General features: G+C 36.4%; 1 protein-coding gene across 3 annotated transcripts; it reads left to right on the top strand.

Moving 5' to 3' along the window:
• Positions 1–1,895: 1,895 nt before the first annotated feature.
• Positions 1,896–18,008, top strand: LOC144437202 (uncharacterized). 3 transcript variants are annotated; one of them, XM_078126095.1, is made up of 10 exons: positions 1,896–2,089; positions 6,481–6,664; positions 6,944–7,002; positions 7,503–7,791; positions 9,285–9,346; positions 9,576–13,629; positions 14,731–15,099; positions 15,232–15,362; positions 15,808–16,025; positions 16,510–18,008. In XM_078126095.1, exons 2-10 carry the CDS (start codon positions 6,505–6,507, stop codon positions 16,577–16,579), a joined length of 5,412 nt encoding a protein of 1,803 aa, XP_077982221.1. In that variant the 5' UTR covers positions 1,896–2,089; positions 6,481–6,504; the 3' UTR covers positions 16,580–18,008. The 3 variants fall into 3 exon arrangements, with proteins under 3 accessions (XP_077982221.1, XP_077982220.1, XP_077982219.1); XM_078126094.1 differs by adding an exon at positions 3,492–3,644 and having other exon boundaries at positions 14,731–15,362; XM_078126093.1 differs by having other exon boundaries at positions 14,731–15,362.
• The last annotated feature ends 4,006 nt before the right edge of the window (positions 18,009–22,014 follow it).

The raw sequence follows: 22,014 nt of genomic DNA, 5'->3' as shown, positions 1-22,014 counted from the left end.
TATGCATGGGTTCCAGGCTAGGCTCATCACCAGGTTTTACTAAAATATTAAATTGAGTACATTAAAATAATACAAGAGATAATTTTACTTCAAACTACCTGTTTGATGAAAAGGAATGGATAAAATGGTGGGATATTAGATATTTTTATAAGCAGAGCTTCCCGCGTATACTCTAATGGTATAGATATTAGTACACGCTTTTTGAAATAATCACTAGTAAGTATATACATCGATGCAACAAAGAACTTATAAATGGAAAACATTTATAAGTTCTTTGTTCTTTATACTCTTTATTCTTATAACTAAATGATATCAATCTAGTTGAAGTCCTGTTTAGGGCTTGATTGCTGTGATCTGCCGTTTTAAGTTCATTCGGTACGTTGGTTTTCTATCAGTACCATCACTGAGGACGGCGAATCTCGTGGAAGTAGCCGTTGGGATATTTATCTCAAATCTAATAAATTTGGGGTAGAGTTTTTGGTAGAATTCCGCAGTTCATATGTATTCAGCCAATGAATGGCTTTTTATAAGTTTGTAGTCACTTTAACGTGTTATACATGTAACTGGCATAAGCGTGTCGTTAATAAAGCTAAGAAATTGATGAACACTCGAAGTTAAACCATTTCCTATGTTACAGTATCACTCATGAAATATAATAAGACCCATAAATGTATGTAATGCTAACTATATAACGGATCCAGAAGACTGTCTACAATAGGAAAGGGTCCATGGAGAGGACAAGGAAAACACAAACGAGTCACTGTAAATAATTATACGGAGAACTATAAAGTTGAAGTTTTTAAACCAAAGCTTTGGATTTGCAAAACATTGCAAACTGTGGTATATATGCATTATTGTTTATTTGTCCTACTTTACCACAAATTATCATTTGAAATTATTTGTGTTCGATCTAACTGATATTTCTGCCTTGTCCAAATCAAAGTGAGACTGCGGTGTAAATAGTATTCAATAATTATTCCCTGATCAGAGTGAAAATATTCGGCAAATATCGTAATTTTGAACAAAGTCATGAAACAGATTTTAGCGCGGGGAGACAGGAACATAGACTGTAAGATACGTCGTGACGTTTCGCCCTCACCGGCCTCCTCTCAGAAGGGGTTGCCTGATGTTTGAGGGCTCCCCGTCACGGCGTACCTTACAGACTAACTGGAACACAGAGGAGAGAAAATGCAGCAACATTTTAATAGTGCAGACTTATGGAAAAAACTAATTTTTACCGTAATCTGAAATCCTGGACCTTTAAGTTACCGCTAAGATTGCTAAAGTTACCGTTTAATATATATTTCTGCCAGTAAGTGTAGAGGACGCTGATAAATAGTCAGTACAACTGTACAACGACACAAACAAACAAACAGTGGCCTCAATTTGGTATTCGGGTTTTTTACCTTGACTATGTCTCGCATGTGCAATACAAGGCAAGGGGGAATTTCGGCACTATTTTGGACCATCACCGACGATCTGTTGAAAGGATGGATTTACACGGGGGTATTACTACGAGATGCTCATAAAATTGAGCTCATAATACCACAAGTGTTAAAAGACCGATCTAAATTTTTAAGTAAATGCTTTGTTAAAAATCATACTCCCCTTACCCTAAACCAACAACTATCCATGGCCACCGACCAATTGCAAATTTTCGAATGTAAGTCTGTGAATTCCCATGAGCCAAAAAGTGTATGACGTCATCGTAAAACAAATACGTCGAGGGGAATTCCCTCATGAATATGTATGAGTTCGTGGAATTTTGTCTGTGTCCCTACATGACTCATTTCTGATGCCAATCTACTTCTTTCATTTTTATATTTGCACGGAACTGTCTACTTTTACTTTCATTCCTACACAATCATTTATATTTTTAAAAATTTACGGCAATCCAATCGCAGTTTATCCCCATATATATTCTGGTTAATAGTACTTCTGGTTTGCGGCACTTAAGAGTGTCTAGGGGAAAAGGCTGCAGCTCATACCATTTTTGTAAACAACTGTTTGAGGACTGGTTTGCGCAGGCTCGAGTCCTATTATTCTTGTGATATAGTTGATGTGCGATCATAGAAGAACACAATAAAAGGTAGGAAAACAGTCTTTAGAACAAGACACTGAAAATGAATGAATTGTGAAATTGTTCGTTGATGTTTTGCAGTATTGATTTGAAATCTCCCTAGTAAAGTGAAATGTCAAAAAGTGCTTCATATATATACTACATTCTAAGACAACCCGGAAGTATAGTTCTATGACGCCACAGCTTCAATTTAAAACTAGAAACTATTTCAAGGAATTAGCTTTGTTGTTTGTTAGGTTTTGTGTGATATTATATTATATTACAAAAATCTCACAGTTGCTTGTATTCACTGTTATATTTACGGTATTCTTTTAATATCTAATTTTATTTATGTTTGACGGTCAATTCAGGATGCATGTACTTTCATTATGATATTGTGATATGATATGATATGATATGATATGATATATATTTTATTACCCGATCAAAAATAAGTACAATACAAACGTAAATACAGGAAAAGCAAACTAGATCGGATAACAGGAGTCAGAAAATAGCTATGCTAATCGTGTCTGACCCCTGGCCAAAGTAAATAATGGTACAAGTTTAGAGTGCAAATAAATATACAAAAAGTAGCTCTACCCTTAACCCCCTCCCCTCCCCCCCCCCCTATATACTAGTATATGAGTGCCATAATGAAAAGAAGTCATATATTACATTAGAACTGTACAATGTTATATTACATACTCTTTTAGTAAATCTTTACATAGTGATGACTTGAATCGCTGCCTTCGTGGTTCATTTCTTGTGCTGTGTTGTATTGAATTCCATGTAACTGCACCTGTGTATGTCATTGACTGTTTACCATAGAATGTTTTCACAGTAGGTACGCATAAATTATTTTGTTCTTTTTGTCGTGTATTGTACTCATAGTTTAACACATTGCAGTATTCATCAACAGAGTGTGGTAAGTTATTGTGCAGCAAATCATAAACAAAGGTACTGACCAAAAACCTGTGCAGTTTATGTACATCAAGAATTTCTAGAGTGTTGAAAAGTGGTGAAGAATGTGTCATGGACTGGCTATGTGTGATTGCTCGCACAGCCATTTTTTGAGCTAGTAAAATACAATTCAAATAGGAGGAAAAAGTGCTTCCCCAGACTTCAATACCGTACGTTATATGTGGTTGGACGAAAGTTTTATATAGTAAAATAAGTATATTTTTGGGTACAAAGTCCCTAAGTTTATAAATGATTCCTATTTTTTTCCTAATAGTCTTATTGACAGCGTCAATGTGCATATTCCATAAAAGATGGTTATCAAAGACGATGCCAACAAAAGATGCAGAATCAACTTGCTCGATAACGTTACCATTAATGCACATGGTTCCACTAATATTCATTTCTTTTCTACGGCCTCTAATAAACATGAATTTTGTCTTTTTCTCATTAATACTTAGTTTATTTGCAGTACACCAATCTATCACTTTTTCAAACTCGGTGTTCACTGATGAAAGGTCAATATTGTTGAGGTATTGAGGGAATGTGTGAAAAAGGTTGGAATCATCTGCAAACAGTCTGAAGTCAAAGAATGAGGAAGAGAGTGGAAGATCATTAATGTAAAGTAAGAATAGTGTAGGACCCAAAACTGATCCCTGTGGAACTCCACATGAAATAGGCAAGCATATCGAGTTGACATCGTCAGAGCTAACATACTGTTGGCGATTACAAAAGTAGTCCTGGAACCACATCAGGGGTATACCTCTGATGCCATAATGCTCGAGTTTAGACAATAATATACGATGGTTGATAGTGTCAAAAGCTTTAGAGAAATCAATGAAAATGCCAAGAGTAATTCTACCTTCGTCTAATTGCTTTAGGAGATAATTTACTATGTTAACGACAGACAATTTTGTACTATACTTTTGGCGGAAGCCATATTGATGATCATATAAAATTTTGTTGCGATTTAGAAATGATCTAAGGCGATTATCAACTAATTTTTCTAATATTTTATTCAAAAGGGGAAGAATAGAAATTGGCCTATAATTGTCCGGGCTTTGTTCTGGCCCTTTTTTATATATTGGTTTCACTTTTGCGATTTTTAGGGAATTTGGAACCTCCCCAGAAGAAAAAGAAAGATTAAAAATATATTCCAGAGGTTTGGATATAGTGTCGGATGCATCCGATAAAAGTTTAGCCGGGATATTATCGTAACCGCAAGATTTACTGATATCCAGCGTTCGCAAAAGTTCCCGAACTTCATACTGGGTCGTGGGGTAAAGATAAAAAGAATTTTGGATTGGTTCTGTTAAATAATCTCTAAAATTGTCGCGTGACATATTACTAGCAAGTCGTGGGCCTATATTCACAAAGAAATCATTGAAACCTGATACAATATCCTGTGGAGAGGTGTATTCACATTGGTTTCCGTCTGAAGCAATTATGAGTTTGTCAGGTAGATTATCCTTGGCATTACCATTCCTCTTACCGAGAACATCATTAATTACATTCCAAGTTTTCTTCATGTTACCTTTGTTCTTAAAAAATAAATTACCATAGTACATCTTTTTTGCATCCCTGAGGATAGAAGTTAAAACATTTCTATAGTTCTTATATTTACTGACAATACAAGGTTTGAAATTTGATTTGATAACATTAACGTACAATTTATGTTTTCTATTAATTGATTTCTTGATAGCTCGTGTGATCCAAGGTTTATTAGTCCTTGGCCTTTTAGTATTTCTTGAAATATTTGGCGCGTGCTTATCACAGGCTGCAATGAAAATTGAACTAAATTTGTCGTATGCAGAGTTTACATCTGAACAATTATATACATCGTCCCAGTTTATTCCGGTGAGATGTCTACGAAATAATTCTACATCGTACTTACTGTAACATCTGTAGGATATATGTTTACAATTACTCGTAGTATCTTTGGAAAGTAAGTTCTCAAATATAGCAAATACCGGAAAGTGATCTGAAACATCTGTCATAATAGTACCACTTTGGATTGTGTTGGAACATATATTTGTATAAACATGATCTATTAACGTGCTAGATGTGCTGGTCACTCTGGTTGGCGAGGTTATGAGTTGGTGTAAACATAAGCAATTCATGCTGCCTAAAAACATTTCTGAATTTATATTTGGGTTATTTAAGTCAATATTAAAATCACCCATTATAATACACTGTGATTTGTCTAGTTTGAAAGTTTCTGTCTCGATCTGAACCCAACGTCTATCTCCTGTATTCACATATATCTAGACATTTCAAGTAACAGTCAAAAGTGAATGTATCATGATCAGTAGATGCGATGGGTGTCAGTCCAGCACTGGACAGTACAGACAAGTCGACCTCATTTATGAAGGTTCAAAGTGCAGGCTGTTTGTAAAACTTGTTCATATTGCATGTACAATGGATACTTAGTAATGTAGTAATCACAGGTCACGAATCAATCTGTATGGTTTTTTTTTTTTAAGTCTTATTTACTATACATATTGTTTTTAAAAAACATACAGATTGATTCGAGTACCTGTGGTAGTAATTGTGTCTTGCGAACTGTATAGACAACAGCACGCCCTTTAAGAAAGGAAACACAAAAGTTGGTACAATCTGACGAGCTGACGTCTTCACGGGTTCAAATATTTCAAATATACTCCAAATACATTACACTACGTGGAGGGGAGAGTTCGAATTTCGAACCCGCTTGAGTAATAAATATATACCCGGTAATTCAATTTGACTTGTTCATGAATACAACCAAATGGCTAAGTAAACAGACTGTCTGGAGTCCAATATTGCGTCCGGCACAATGAGCCACATGACTGTTCTCATGTTATGATTTATGTGACAACGAAAAACGCAACATAAATTTGAGGGATGGCGAAAGCCTCTTGCAAAGGTAGGGCTGTCGAAGAACTTTTCAAAACATTGATGCAATATTGAAACCGTAAGTTTATGGCATTGCTCTAAAAGTTGAACATTCAGTGATATACAAGCTCTAGATAGAGGACAAAATGTTGGACTTGATAGTATAATGTAAGGCATACATGGCCGCCACGTTGGTCTAGATATACGTGCACATCTACACTGTACATTTACAAAAACCATCTAATCAATACACCAATAAAAACATAAATGTTACTAAGCTAAAAAGAAAGTAAAGGGACTGAACCCAAAGAAGTGGTGTGATTATGTTTCGGACATGCGCCGTTTCGCCAATTTTCAGCAAGTTAAAGTGAAAGAGCCACTTATTCACGGCAAAAACAACTGTGCAGGGTTTTTTGTTTTGTTTCGTTGATTTCGTTGATTCACTGACATTCTAACGAGGTTAACTATTTGAAGGTCATGCCATATATCTTATAGATAACTAGTTTGACAATATACATATGTCATATACATAAAACATAAATATTACTGCATCATAATTCCATAAATCTCTTTGATGTATGCTACAGCTGTAAAAGATTGAATCACACGAAATGGGGGAAACTAGTGTATGGATATATGATATTTGTGAGGGATTCGACAGAACCAAGCTGGACGAATACTTATCTAAAACCTTGCCTGATGCCAAGGACTTTGGATGTGTGTTCTTCGATGGTGGTAAGAGCGCCCTCTTGAAGTTCAGAGATAAAAAAGGTAAGTTACATGTAACTACATATAACAACGTTGAGGTTCTAGAGAATATGCTAATAAGACTGGTAGTACCTTATTTTAGAAAGCAGTGAGTTTGCGAGAATATTAGTCCCGTCAAATGCATTTTGAGATAACCGCATGGTTATATCGTTTGATGAGGGCTGGCTCAGAGAACTCAGTGACATGTACAGACACAATGTTATCTAGATTGCTTTTATTATGATCAAGTCACTCAACGGCAAGACAAACAATTTTAATAAATTTCATGTCTTATATTTACAGATGTAAATAAACTTATGGAAGAAACTCATGAAAATTTCCATCTAAGTATATGCGACAAGGTAAAATGATGTTTTGGATTTATATATATTTAATTAGGAACCATACCATTAGAAAAATATCAATAACTGGTCACTGCAGCACCAAGTCTTCGTCTAAGTTTTGAATTTCAGATATAATAGGAAATATTATAGATATACATATATGTATTCCTTTAGTTTGTAAAAATCATATGAATCATCACATGGTTCAAATATACAGCATTAGTATGTAAATGAGTTATGTCTATATAAAAAATTATGCATTGATTTCACCAATGTCTATGGAATATAAAAGAATACTTTATCTGGACTATTTAATTAAACATTAAAGTAACAAATCGACCAGATGCGAAAAATCTCCAACTAATTTGATTTGACAGATTGTGTTTGTATTTATCTTGGTTAAATTATTCTGTGGAAACACAGTCGAGGTTAGAAATGGTAAAAAGCTTCATAAACTATTTTAATTTTACACGTGTCCTGTTTCTGAGATCTACACATTCAATGTCATTATTTTCCAGGCGATCTGGAAAACAAAAGCGTATATTCAGCCCGAATTCCATGATGCTGTTGATCAGTTTTCCAATGAGCAAATGCAACATATGAGAGAAACTGGAATCTATGTGCAAGATAAGCCACGTGTTGTTAAAGGTCTGCTTACCCAACTAAAGGACTTCGATATCACGCTGTCATCTCTTCTGTTCAGTGATGACTGCCTGCAAAAGGAGGGCAGGTTAAATGATGAGAAGGGGGCAACAGGAAACGTCGATGTTGATGGTACCTCGAACGAGTCTCATACTGAAATGGCTGGTTAGTGTGTTAAAGTGCATGGCAGTATTGATATGTAAACGTGTGATACAGTTAGTTGACTCTACAAAATCTTGGCGTAGATGAACTACTACCCTCTGGTGTACGTGATTCGTACCGCAAAAGCTGCACTAGCTGCAACTGGAATTACTGGAACGGGTTTTTTGTTCTGGTTTGGGGTATTTTGAAATGTTTTTGTGTCACGTACAATAACTTACTTAAAGCTTGTAATATTGTAGACTGTGTCAGTATTGCATCACCAGTGGGTAAACGGAACTCTGCACACGGTAAATCAAATCAAATTGATTCTTGGGTCTGCACCCAAAAATCAGCGCCCTCAGTGGTGATCATGATTACAACCTGTTTATGTACTGTTATGGTTAATACGAGTCGACCACTGAGTAATATGTACAATATCTAATTATTGGTATGTAACAATTTTTAGTGAATATATTGTGGTTGTCTGATCGAAAATGAGTTACAACTGGTACAGTGTTAACATGGTGACAGATTCAAAACTGAAGTTTCGCTCAAGATTTAAACTTGCCACTACACTACCTACAGATAATATTAATTACTAATTAAGAGATACAATGTCTTTTTATAACTATTTAACCAATTTTTAGCACAACTGAACTGATAAGGTTCAGTATTGCTATAGGCATGGTGCGGTGTCTGTCCGTCTGTGTGTGTGTGTGTGTGTGTGAGTGTGTGTATGTGTGTGTGTGTGTGTGTGTATTTGTGTGTGTGTGTGTGTACGAGTGAGTGAGTGAGTGAGTGAGTGAGTGAGTGAGTGAGTGAGTGAGTGACTTAAAACCGGCGGATCGATTGCCTTGTGTTGATACATGTATTTGGTGAGGACATTACTTTGGTGTCTATTAGGGAAATTGTTGAAGGCAAAATGATCGCTTCACTGGTGTGTGATTTGGGTCAGAAAATGCCATTTTTGGTTTAAAAAAACTTAAACTCGAAAACTACTGGGCAGATTGGCCTGAAATTTGGTGGGAACATATTCAGGGGTGTTTAGATTAAGATTTCTTCATGACATGATGATCCAATCAGAAATATGCGAATTATGTCTAAATACGAGTTTATGGTCAGAAATCTTTAATTCCAAAACTACTGAGCAGATTAGACTGAAATTTAATGAGGATGCATATGGAGATGTGTATAATAAATAAAATTAAAGTGGATAGTAAAATGTAAATAAGGCAAAAATAAAATCAGTGTCGAGCTCGACAATGAAATGTAGAAATGTTAGTAAGAATTTTCGTGAAACCATACAACTTTTTTTCCAAGTTAACTAACTTCTTCTAGTGATACAAAACAAGGTAAACAATATCCAATTAATGTAGACATTATTGACTATGTTATCTCTGTCGGCGTGGCTTCAACAAAGTCCACCAAGAACTGCTAGCATTTAAACGGCATCAGTATTTGATTTCTGTACAAACAGAGGGTGTTATTGCCATTATTGTTATTTCTTTGCTACACAGAACCTGCACATAGAGATGACCAGTACGGAAAACAAGGCAATGATAAACGTACACCATGCAAGGTAATATGATGTCCTTGAGCTCAGCTTGCAAAATTGTAGCACAGAAATGATTTATCACATTCTGTATCATGACAAAATAATAACAAGCACCTTGCAAGCACTTTGGTGAAATCAAAACCAAATCTTGGACACAAATACATTTCTAACAAAACTGACCAAAAGACAAACCATTAACTAAATCTGTGCTCTTATTGTTTTAACTATTGTTAATTTTCTCTTAAATCATTAGGTATTACACGCCTTTGAGGGAGAGATTGCCCCGTGGATGTACCATTTAGTTCAGTTGACAGATGAAAATGATTTACTTAGCATTGAAAAGAGTACAGATGTCACAATTATATTAGAAAATGACATACATAAGGTTTATGGGTCATCGTTAGAGCATTTGGATGAGACAGAGAAAGCCTTATTTGCGTTACGTAGGCAACCTGCCCCTCCTGAGATGAGTTTACAGAGAAAAATGACAGAAGATGACATATATTCGCCTTCAAAGACAAATGATGAACAAGTAGGAAAAGGTACCTGTTCTCGTAATGCAAGTGATGGAAATGAAGTCGAAGAAGATATTTACTCGCCATCTATGGATTTGTCAAATGATGCTGGCCTCCAGTCTGACACCAAGGACATACGAGATGGACTAAAAGATGATGGCTTACAAAGAGAAGGATCTGAAGAAGATATCTACACAACATCAATAACTGATACTAGAGATTCAGATAAAATCAAGCTGGAGTGTGATATACATGATGATAAAACCGCAAACAATGGGACTGACAGACCATCTGAATCTGACGGGGAGTCAGAGATTAAGGGTTCTTTTGAAGATATATACTCTCCAGGTACAAAAGATGATCATGGACCTATGACAGAAGCTGGTACAGGAACAATGCCTACAGGTGACCATGCAGAAATGACAGCTGCCCAAGCTTCTACAGGAGATGAGCTTCCATCTCTTACATCTTTCATTGTCATAGAGGATGAGGTAAATGCCATTGCAGCAGAAGAATGGAAACGTCAGCAACAGACTGGAATGTTACCTGTGACAACTGGCGATGGTGAAACCAGTGATCGGACACACGACGTAGAAGTTAGAGAAACTAAAGAAGACATGGAAGAGATAAAAACTGAAGGAGAAGATTTACGGTTATCAGAAGATATTGTTAAAATTGAAAATGAAAACGAATGCATCAGTGCCAAAGCAGAAACATCTTTATCCTATTCAGATTTTCCATCATTTGATGTTATTGATACCAATGAAGTCTTAGCCATCGATCATACTAGCTCCAATTTAAATAATATTGAGAATGAAACCAGGGATGTTGTAATGCCAACTGAACATGTTGACATTTCCGTAGATGATTCTGTAGAATCTCCTGTGACGCCTATAACAGCTGAATCTATGGTCACATGTGACGGAATCGATGAGAGATTGGAAAAGATATGTGACGAACAAATTGGGCAATCTGAAGATGAAGAAGACATCTCAAAGAAAGAAAATGATGTCTTAAAGACAAGCAATGAAACCAAGACCTCACCTCTTACTGGAACGTCAGCTACAGGAGACGATAATGCATGTACACATGTTGATGCCAAAGAAGAAAAAGATAAGAATGAAGATTCCAAAGTTGATTCAGGGACAGAGGAATTTACAACTGTACATTCAGTAAGGGATGACCATGTCGACACTACAACAGAAATGGGAAAAGTCGATATCAGACCATCTACCAATGAACATGCAAAAGACAATTCAAAGGAGGAGATGAATGAGGATATCAATTTTGATGAGGAGGAAAAACAGCTTGGTAATGATGTGATGGAAACAAAACCAGATATGACAGTGGAGGAAAGGAAATCGTCTGATTCAGAAGAAGGTGATTTAGATCGTGAAGAAGAAGACCATGACGACAGCAATGCTATTGGTGGGAATCTGTCAACAATTTCAAAAATGGAATTGACAACTGAAGATACTGAAAAACATGGAAAAAGATACCACGATGTTGATAATGATGTCGATGTTGATGAGCCAGATATTGATAACAAAACAGATGAGCCTACTGATATCAAACATTCAAAGGATGGGGTGTCGACAGATAAAGAAATAACAGCTAAGAAGGATGGTGCAGAAATCGACTCAGGAACAAAAGACATTTCACATGTACTTTTAGCAAGTCATGACCATGCCAACGCTGCAGGTATAAAAGAAGAATTTGGAAAAAATGATGTTAGACCGACTACAGATAGAGATGCAATTGGCAGTGCCGATAAGGAGAAAAGTGATGGTACTGATTCAAAGGAGGAGGAAAAAATGCTGATTGGAACATCCCCGGAAAAGACATTTGAGGAAGAAAAATTGTCTGATTCAGAACAAGATGATAGTAAAGATGAGAAAGAAATTGGTCATATTGATGGGAAGGAGTCAACAATTTTAAAAGAAGAATTGACAACTGAAGATGGTGAAGAGAAAACAAAAAGAGAAGATGATGATATGTCCTATTATGAAGAGCCAGAGGCTGATAATAAAACAGACGAGCCAGCTCATATCGATTATTCGAAAGATGAGATATCGACAGGTACACTTACTGATGGCAATGAGGTAAACGATGAGAAGGAAGATGCAGAGAATGACACAACAACCAAAGAAATTGCACCTATACTTCCAGTAAAGGATGACCATGTATACGCTGCTACTGTGGGGGAAACCGGAGGAGACGTTGTCAAGTCCTCTACTGATAGTGGTGCAATTGAAATTATTGTCGAGGAGAAAACTGGCGGTACTGATCTAGAGGAAGATACAACACTACTTGGGGCAAATTCTCTGGTGGAAAACGACCCGGAAATTGCATCAGGAAAAGAAATATCACCAGTTATAAAACCAGATGACATGACTAGCGAGGATGAGGTCAAAGCAGGTCATATTGATGAAGATTTTAGGAAAAATGACCCTGATAGATCCAGTGGTATTTTAGACCTTCTTAATGATGATGGCACTGGAACAACGTTAACTGAAGATAAACTAGAGCCTGGATTTGATGAAGGTACAGTTTCAACAAAAAGTATTGACGATGGTTCTGCAAACGATCTAAGTGACAAGAAATTGGCAGCTGAAGAAATTCCATCTGATGATGGTAAAGATGGAGATTATTCTAGTCATGGTATAGCAGCTGATGAGGATATGCTCACTGGGCGTGGTGAAGAACACAAAGACGGGGAGGGAGATCTTGTTGAGAAACTCATCGATGAAGAACACAAAGACGGGGAGGGAGATCTTGTTGATAAATTCATCGATGAAGAACACAAAGACGGAGAGAGAGATCTTGTTGAGAAACACATCGATGAAGAACACAAAGACGGAGAGAGAGATCTTGTTGAGAAACCCATCGATGAAGAACACAAAGACGGGGAGAGAGATCTTGTTGATAAACCCATCGATGAAGAACACACAGACGAGGAGAGAGATCTTGTTGATAAACCCATCGATGAAGAACACAAAGACGGAGAGAGAGATCTTGTTGAGAAACACATCGATGAAGAACACAAAGACGGAGAGAGAGATCTTGTTGATAAAGCCATCGATGAAGAACACAAAGACGGAGAGAGAGATCTTGTTGAGAAACACATCGATGAAGAACACAAAGACGGAGAGAGAGATCTTGTTGATAAAGCCATCGATGAAGAACACAAAGACGGAGAGAGAGATCTTGTTGAGAAACCCATCGATGAAGAACACACAGACGAGGAGAGAGATCTTGTTGATAAACCCGTCGATGGAGGACTTGACAGTGAGGAACACACAGGTACAACTGACAAAACAGAGGAAATACCAGAGAAATATAGCACTGCTGAAGAACCAGTTGATGATATGTATCTTATTAAGTGTCTAGAAGAGTTAGAGTATTCACGTGAAACGCCAGAGGGAATTAAAGTGTCTATATATTTAGCAGACATCACTGAGGAAGATGCTGACGTCATAGTAAATGCTGCCAATTCTAAGCTGCAACATATCGGAGGGGTGGCAAAAGCCATCGTAGATGCTGGAGGAAACGTTATTCAGAAAGAATCTACCCAACTATCACAGCAGTATGGTGCATTGGATGTTGGTACAGTCTGTCACACGACTGCGGGAAAACTTCAATGTAGGCATATTATTCATGCTGTTGGGCCTATCTGGAAAGAGTCCGGAGATGATTCAAAACGACTTCTTCGTTTCTTGTTGATAAAAACATTCGCATATGCGTCACAAAAGTTAAATGCCAAGTCTATAGCTTTACCAGCAATAAGTGGAGGTAAGTCTTTGATACCTAATTAATAATTAATCTTTAGTACAAGTAGATTTTGTGTGTGTGTGGAATCTAGTTTGAAGTAGCTGTATAGTTTTCATCCGATTCTCGGCATCATCAGTGAAATGGTGTTAATCTGGTCAAGTAACTTCTATGGGGGAAATGCAACTCCCGGAAATATATATATTATCATAAAGTTTGGGTTCTGGAGCATCATTTCATGATTTCACATCACACAAATCTTGTGTGATTGCCAAGAAACACCGAATTGACACTGTTTCTCGCCTTTAGATGCACACTGTATATTAATGACTATTTATCTAAAGGTAATAAACACTTAAGAGTCATGAATATTCAGTGTTAATCTAACAGATATGTACGTCTGCTAAGTCCTGTGAGGCGTTAGTGGACCATTGTGAGCACAATATATATAGACTCGGAGGTGAAATATAGTTTCAATTTGGTTTCAATTTTTGGTAATGGCGCAAAATGTATGTGATGTTCAAACATGAAAGGACTCTTAAAAACCCGAAGTTTACAAAATACCTTTCTTTCTTGGATTGGTGTTCTCCTTTAACATCATTACATTTGTGACGTCTCAAACCTTTGCTTCAAACTAGATTCTAAAAAGGTGACTTTATATCTACTATTTATATTCAATAGAGTCCAGGTAACGGTTGTGTTGACTATGACATTAACGTAAACTTCAATCGATTAGTATATATTTGGATTTTTCCAGTACAATTCCAAAACTGAATAAACACAATATAGACATTTAATTTTTTGAGCTTCATACTCGACATACTATATCATTAATCTGTGATTGTTGGTTGGTCAATGATTTTATGTATTGATTTTCAAAGTGCTGGATTAATGTGTTGGTTTATTTGTAAATCATTTTATTGACATTTTAAATTGGTGATTGATTTATTTTGATTTGATTTGATTTGATTTTGATTTGTAATTCTAAAATAATTAGTTGAGTTTATGTATAAGGTTATAACTCAAATATTGTTCGTGCAATCGTAGCCGGAATAGTCTTTTAGTGACTCAGAGCTGGATTTCTTCTCAAAAATAATTAAGTAATACAACCCTTTTTCCCCACAGGAATTTACGGAATGCCTATTGAAACATGCGCTAAGATATTTCGTCTAGCGATAAAGGAGTTCTCAGCTAAGCGTGAAGCCGACACAACAGTTGAAGATATTCGCATCGTCCTTTTCGACCCAGATGTCGTCGGCACCTTCATATTGGAATTCTGTAACACTACTGAAGACGACGAACCTACTGAAAACGATGAAGACTTTGAGTCCGATAGCGCTCTTTCTGGTGGTGCTAGTGTTGGAGCTGGTGCCAGTGACAGTGATACGGGGCCAAAACTGTTACCGTCCCCACGATTGCCGACACTTACTATGAAAGTTAAAGCGGCATTTCCTTCCATCAACAGAAAAGATATTGCCACTACAGCAGCAACAGGTGACTGTGCAATTTGCACTAATAGTGACATGACTCTAAAATCGATGATTTGCTGCAAAAATACTTTATGCGATGACTGCTTCAAACAGCATTTCTCGTTTGATGGCAAGTGTCCCTTTTGTACTTTAACAGTATTGCTTACTCGTGGTAACCAACCTGACGGAATTATGACGCACACAATTGAGAAGAAACTTCATCTACCTGGTTACGAAAAAAATGGTACAATTATTGTCCAGTATGAGTTCTCAGGTGGTATTCAGAAGGTGAGACATCGTCTGAATCAATTCTTTTGTTAAAACATATACGAGAGTTACGTTTTTCGAGATATGATTTCGACATATTGCCGTAAAATGCTGCAAAGTCATGATTTCGACACATTGCCGTAAAATGCTGCAAAGTCGAGTCATCTAAAAGAGCAGACACAATATACGAACGTATCAACCCTTTGCAAAATAGCTGTTACAACATTAGAAGTAAATAGTTTTGAACTGAGCGTACTCAAATGTCAAAGTTGAATGTACATATACGTAAAACTTATAGCTGCGGTATAAAGCAGGCATTATAACGCTGAGTCATTTGAAGTTTCCTCTATCAATCCATAAAACTCAACACGTTTGTTGTTTCTGAGATCCAATATTTCTTCAGTCTACTTTATATTGTCCATTGTGTGATTTCGAACAAAGTAATGTTTTCTGTTGAATTTTGCAGAGAGGTCATCCAAATCCTGGAAGACACTACTCCGGCACAGTTAGAACTGCGTACTTGCCGTCCAATGGTGAAGGGTTAGAAGTCCTTAGTCTACTTAGAAAGGCCTTTGATAACGGTTTGCTGTTCACAATTGGAAAGTCAATGACCACTGGTATTGATAATTGTGTGGTATGGAATGACGTACATCACAAAACAAGTATGAGGGGTGGACCAGCAAGGTAAGGAAATTGATTGTGACAGACAGACAGACAGACAGACAGACAGACAGATAGACAGAGACAGACAGACAGACAGACAGACAGACAGACAGACAGACAGACAGACTGACTGACTGACTGACTGACTGACTGACTGACTGACTACCGACAGACGGACAGACATAACAAGAGTCAGATGTAGACAGACAGACAGACAGACAGACAGACAGACAGACAGACAGACAGACAGACAGACAGACAGACAGATATATCATGTAATTGAATCCATGGACTAATCTATGGTTGATGATGTCTGATTTGGAAAGAAGAAATTTTGTTATATGGGTGATTGTTATTAGGGCTAGTTGTGATAGCTTTGACACACCGGTAATGATTAAAGGTTAGTTTAACAAGGGTTAAATAATTTACATGCACAATCCACGTGATTTCAATAGACCAGAAGACTGGTAATACATAACCACAAGGAATTTAACTGTCTTTGCAGTTATGGCTATCCGGATCCTACATATCTTACACGAGTTAAAGAAGAGCTGTCCGCCAAGGGAATCTACTAAGACCACGAATAGGGTACTCCCAGTCGGATTACACGATATTGTAAAGAATAAGTCGTTAAAACAACAGCATTCGTATTCAGCGTTCAACAATCGATAACAGAATACAAGTAAATCTTTACAAATAATGACAACGACTTTTTAAACTTTCAAATTTTGTTGAATTTATTCAGTTTGAGAAATGTGTCGTTTTCAACTCAGATGTATTTATACGTTGCATTGAAAATTACAAATAGGAAGTTTAAGAGAAAATGTCTGATTTAAGTATCCTAACGATTTGTTGCAAACTCCTTTCAACTCCAGTTGTCCTCGTTTTAAGCAATTGTCAACAGCTGATCATTTCATTATTTCTAACCTATGGCAGCTTTCATCTCATAGCGTTTAGAAACCGTATTTCCTCTCAAGATAGTGTATTTCTCATTCTCTAATAAGACTATTAGGAATGTCTTGTCATTGGTTATATTCAGTAGTTGATTTATCTTTGAGTATGCAAATAACAAGTGCTTTACATTACATTGGCAAGTACTTTATAAAGGAGCTTAAAAAAGAGAACGTGGTATTGGCTATTGTATTCAAGAAATCAAAATATGCCGTGTTGATATAAAATGACATGTTCTGCTAGCTCGCTAAACCTATATTCCGTCATCGATTGTTCAATTGACAATGTTCCTCACATTATGACGTCACATGTAGAGACAATAAAGAAGACAGAATTGTGCTAGTGGTTTAGTAATTTCCGCAGACTTTTATTAATCTATAAATACGACTTTATTGAACATACATGTAACGTAACTGATATATGATCTCAAAATTTTTTTAAAAAAAGAATTTGGATTTTTCCAAGTACAGAAGATATTTCCTTTGTAAGATCATCATACTCAGTTTAAAGAGATCTATTGAGTGTAAACAGATATTATAATAGGTATAATAGATGTTCAGTGTTCCTATGGAATGTTTCTTCTAACCTAGCCTAGATGTAGACTTGAAGAACTAACATCTACCACTCTATTTGCTATCCTGACCTTTTTGAATTTTTGATTACGCTGGAACGATAGCGAAAATTCAAAAAATCAAAATGTCAGATAGGATAGCGGAATAGTGTTGTAGCGATCATCGTTCAAGTCTACAGGTAGACTACTTCTAACCCGATGAAGAGAAATTAACATGATAATGAGAACAAATAAAAGTAAGATTGTGAGTATGTTTATATGCAAACATGTGTCTGAGAAAGACACTAAAATAGATCAGTAACGTTGATTCAATATTCCAAAACTGGATTGGTCACCTTTACTTTTGAAAGGTAAACGTGAATCAAAAATGATCTAAAAAAGCTTATTTACATACAAATTGTTGTTGTTCAATAGAGAGATTAATAACCACTTTAATTAAATAATCCATTTCAGAATAAAAATGTAAAATCTTTTCCAATGAATAAAAATGATCTGAAATATATGTTGTCTTTTCTTTGTACTCCCTATCATTTCTTGTAGTAGCGATACAATTTGGGGGGATCCAGGTCGTATGGTAACTTTTGTTGTGTTTCTCTGTCATTGCTGCCTGTAGAACATTCCTGTTCGGTAATATATTCATACAGAGTGATTGACGTGAGGTGACTTTTAACCTGGTTAGATACACAACGTCAGTTTGGATGACAGACTGAGCTATATCTTTACCTTTTTGAGTTTCTAAATAAACTACTGACAGTAGTACTGTGACCTTTTTGAAGGTCGGTCATGTCGGATGTCTATAACTGTACGACTTCATCAGCACGTTATCTGTCTGATTTCTATACCCACATTCTGTCTCCCATGAAAATGAAGTCACTTTACAGACTGTACGACTACCACCATCAAATTTATGTTTTATTGGGGAGACAATAGTTTTAAAATAAACAGTGGTACTCGGTCCGGTGCCAACCCGTCTTCATATGGTACTTTACATTGTAATTGTTTCCTACACAACATCTGATTCACCAACTATATAGATACCGAAACATCATTCTCCTAAAATCAATTTATAGCAAATCGCTCGATAAGCAAATCTCTGTTTCCTATCTGACGATCGTTACTTTCAACATACTCCTATGATTTGCGATTAAAGTTTATCATCCGGGACTCAAGGCGTTTTGTCCGCAAGTTCACATCCTTTTGAGTCCACGAACCTTACCAGATAGTTGCCTCGTCCTTGATTCGGTGACTGTTGACTCGCATACATGTATTATGAATACATAATGTAGGTCGCATTGACATCAAACGTTTATGCCTGTCTGTCTGTCTGTCTGTCTGTCTGTCTGTCTGTTTGTATGTATGTATGTATGTATGTGTGTATGTATGTATGTATATGTATGTATGTGTGTGTGTATGTATGTATGTATGTATGTATGTATGTATGTATGTATGTATGTCTAACTGTGGTTACTATCAGAAACAGCACTCCACCAATGCAATCGTACATTGTATAGTAATACCGATAATATTTAATTTTGACTGTGATGAGTTCGATGATCTTCATTGAGTATTCTCACAACACTTTTCAAGAATGTAAATAATTTATCTTGACATTTAAAACTCCCAACGTTTGTATCTCCGTGAAATGAGGACACGTCAATTTAAAACAATGGTCTATGGTCTCATTAGTCCCTTCACGATTTCAAATGTATAAGGCAAACAACTGTTCATGTAAAATGTGAAGTGGTAAAACGCTAGGTGGGGTAGGCCGTATTGATAATTACGTATGTGTGATAGAAGGTGACGGCCAAATAAATAAAACACGTGCACAGAGAATTGGCTTAGGAATAGTTTGACGTACATGGGTCACCATCTATTGATGAAAAATGCAAGAAATCGTCATATATCGATAAAGTCGACCTCTTTTATTTTTTATGTATTTTAGATAAATCGAGACTTGTAAAGATATCCTACATAAGTTGGGGGTTCATATTGGGTTTAATACATTCTTAGAAGTCAGGATCTATTCAATATAAGCTATTTAACTGTACGTTTATGCATAAAGTCTTTCTATGAATCAAGCTACATAATACGTGTTAGTTATTTTCATCATGGTATTCATCTATTCAGAGTTCGTCCCATTCTACACGTGGTAGGGCAAGTTTCTAAAAATAACAAGATTAAGGTTTATAATGGTACTTTCTAAAATCCCTTGAACGGCTGTTTGAGACGCAGCTAACGTTTTCAATGGACAAATTGCTTTGCTGTGGTCTTTCGTCAATGACACGTCTTCAAGTATTTTTGAACTGTTTGAGACGCAGCTAACGTTCTCAATAGACAAATTGCTTTGCTGTGATCTTTCATCAATGTGACAACGACACGTCTCCAAAAGCGTTTTTTGAAATGTTTGAAACGCAGCTAACGTTTTCAATGGACGAATTGCTTTGCTCTGGTCTTTCATCAATGTGACAGTGATACAGAAGCGAACTAGCATCAATACAACACGTTACTCTGAATAAATTTCAAAAAGGTATTTTGTCTGATTGAAAAACCAACATATACACACACACACACAGACAGGCAGGCAGGCAGGCAGGCAGGCAGATTGGCAAATACTAGTAAATAGGTGGAGTGAAAGGCATATATAGACAGACAGACAGACAGACAGACAGACAGACAGACAGACAGACAGACAGACAGACAGACAGACAGACAGACAGACACGCTTAAAGATAAATTTTCAATGTGGTCTATTTCACTTTTGGTAACACTAATTATTCTAGATCTAAATTATAAAGCTATGACTCAAAAGTTGCTTTAAAATCTCGGCAAAAGTTCAATTATCACCTTCGGTCCACGTGTTACAGCATTTGCTAGAGATATAGCAATTAAAGTGTACTAAACTATCCATTTGATCTATATTCAATAGAAAATAAAGTTACAACTGAAGTCTGATCTGTACTGACTGCCTCGAGCTCCCTTATATGATATAAGGTGACTTGATTCGATAATACTAGTTCTTGTGCTTTGAATCGATTGACGAGGTGAAAGATTGCCAACGTGGTATTTTGAAATAGGAACTGAAAAACAGAAAATCGGCCATGAAAACGCCGATTCAGAAAAACGATATTAAAATCGTTAATTTATAAGTTCTATACTTTAGTGCTAACGGGAGCATTGGAAGAATCTTTTTGGCGATAGTTTGTTCTGAATTATCCACAGTCCATGTCCAACTCTTACCGAGTAAACGGTCTGTTAGATGAATTAGCATACAAACGTATTCCAATGAGTTTCGTTGTATACCAGCAAAATAGTGCGGGTCAGCGTCTAGCATCGATCTTACTTGTAGCCTACTGACCTATTGACCTATGACGTCACAGTTACAGTGCTCATAGGTTGAACATTTTTATTCTGATATTATCGCTGTTATAATTATCAAATTTATTCCATTCATGAACGAAGCAAATAAATACATTGATGCATTGATGGCATTGACAGAGGTCGCCAATGTTTCATCACAGGCTGGAAACGCTTGAAATGTGACAATGAAATATGCGATTTTGTACATAATTGAAATTAAAAACACGGGTTTATAAGCTGTGAGATAACGAGGTAATACTGCGAATGTGATTATAGGGTGGGGTAATAGAGAGTAAAGGAATTCTTATATTTCAAATGACCCCATGCAGTGGTTATAATCAATATAAAAGATAGTTCAAGACATTAATATAGAGGTAACATTGCCTACAAATAAATTGATAACCACTAAATCGCATCTACGAGAGAGTTCCATTATGTTAACTTTTGACTTAGGTTATCCTCAAAGGTCAAATCTCCATCAGTTATACTGGTACAATGAATGCAGTTACATTCCTGTCAAGAACTGGGGCATTCATTAAAATGTAGTGTCATCATTGTCATACTTCCCTTGGGAAATATCTGTTTTAATGTATGCAACCCCTCCCCTCCCCCGTCACCCCAAAATACTGCAAGATAACAACTCAACTCGAAGTTAGAATCCAAATGACTTTTCATGTTCTAAACATTCACGATTAATTTGCGACAATGGAAGCTCTCGACCACGCCTCCTTCTGCGGGGAAAAAATATCTTGCTTGCGAAAATACAACAGACTTTAAGCCAGTTAATTTCAATATTTTGATAAATTATCACGTGATCTCACTGATCTTCTACAATGTATACTTTATTATCATAATAAGTATTAGAAACTAGTCATATATAACCCTGGTATATTTATGCCAAAAAATATAACATATGTATACATGACCATTAAAAAATTGTACATAATTTAATGAGCAGTTTCCACTGCATGCGTGTAGATCGTGACCACAGCGTGACCGGGGCAAATGTTGACGAATCACAGAAGAGTGTACACCAAATTATACACAATTTGCGAATTGACGCATAAGTCATTTTGTACCCTTTATAATCAGGCCACAACTTCACTTAGAATTAAAAATATCTCGATTTAC

This window comes from Glandiceps talaboti, chromosome 7 (assembly GCF_964340395.1).
Source record: "Glandiceps talaboti chromosome 7, keGlaTala1.1, whole genome shotgun sequence".
NCBI lineage: Eukaryota > Metazoa > Hemichordata > Enteropneusta > Spengelidae > Glandiceps > Glandiceps talaboti.
This window is presented reverse-complemented; position numbering and strand designations above follow the sequence as displayed.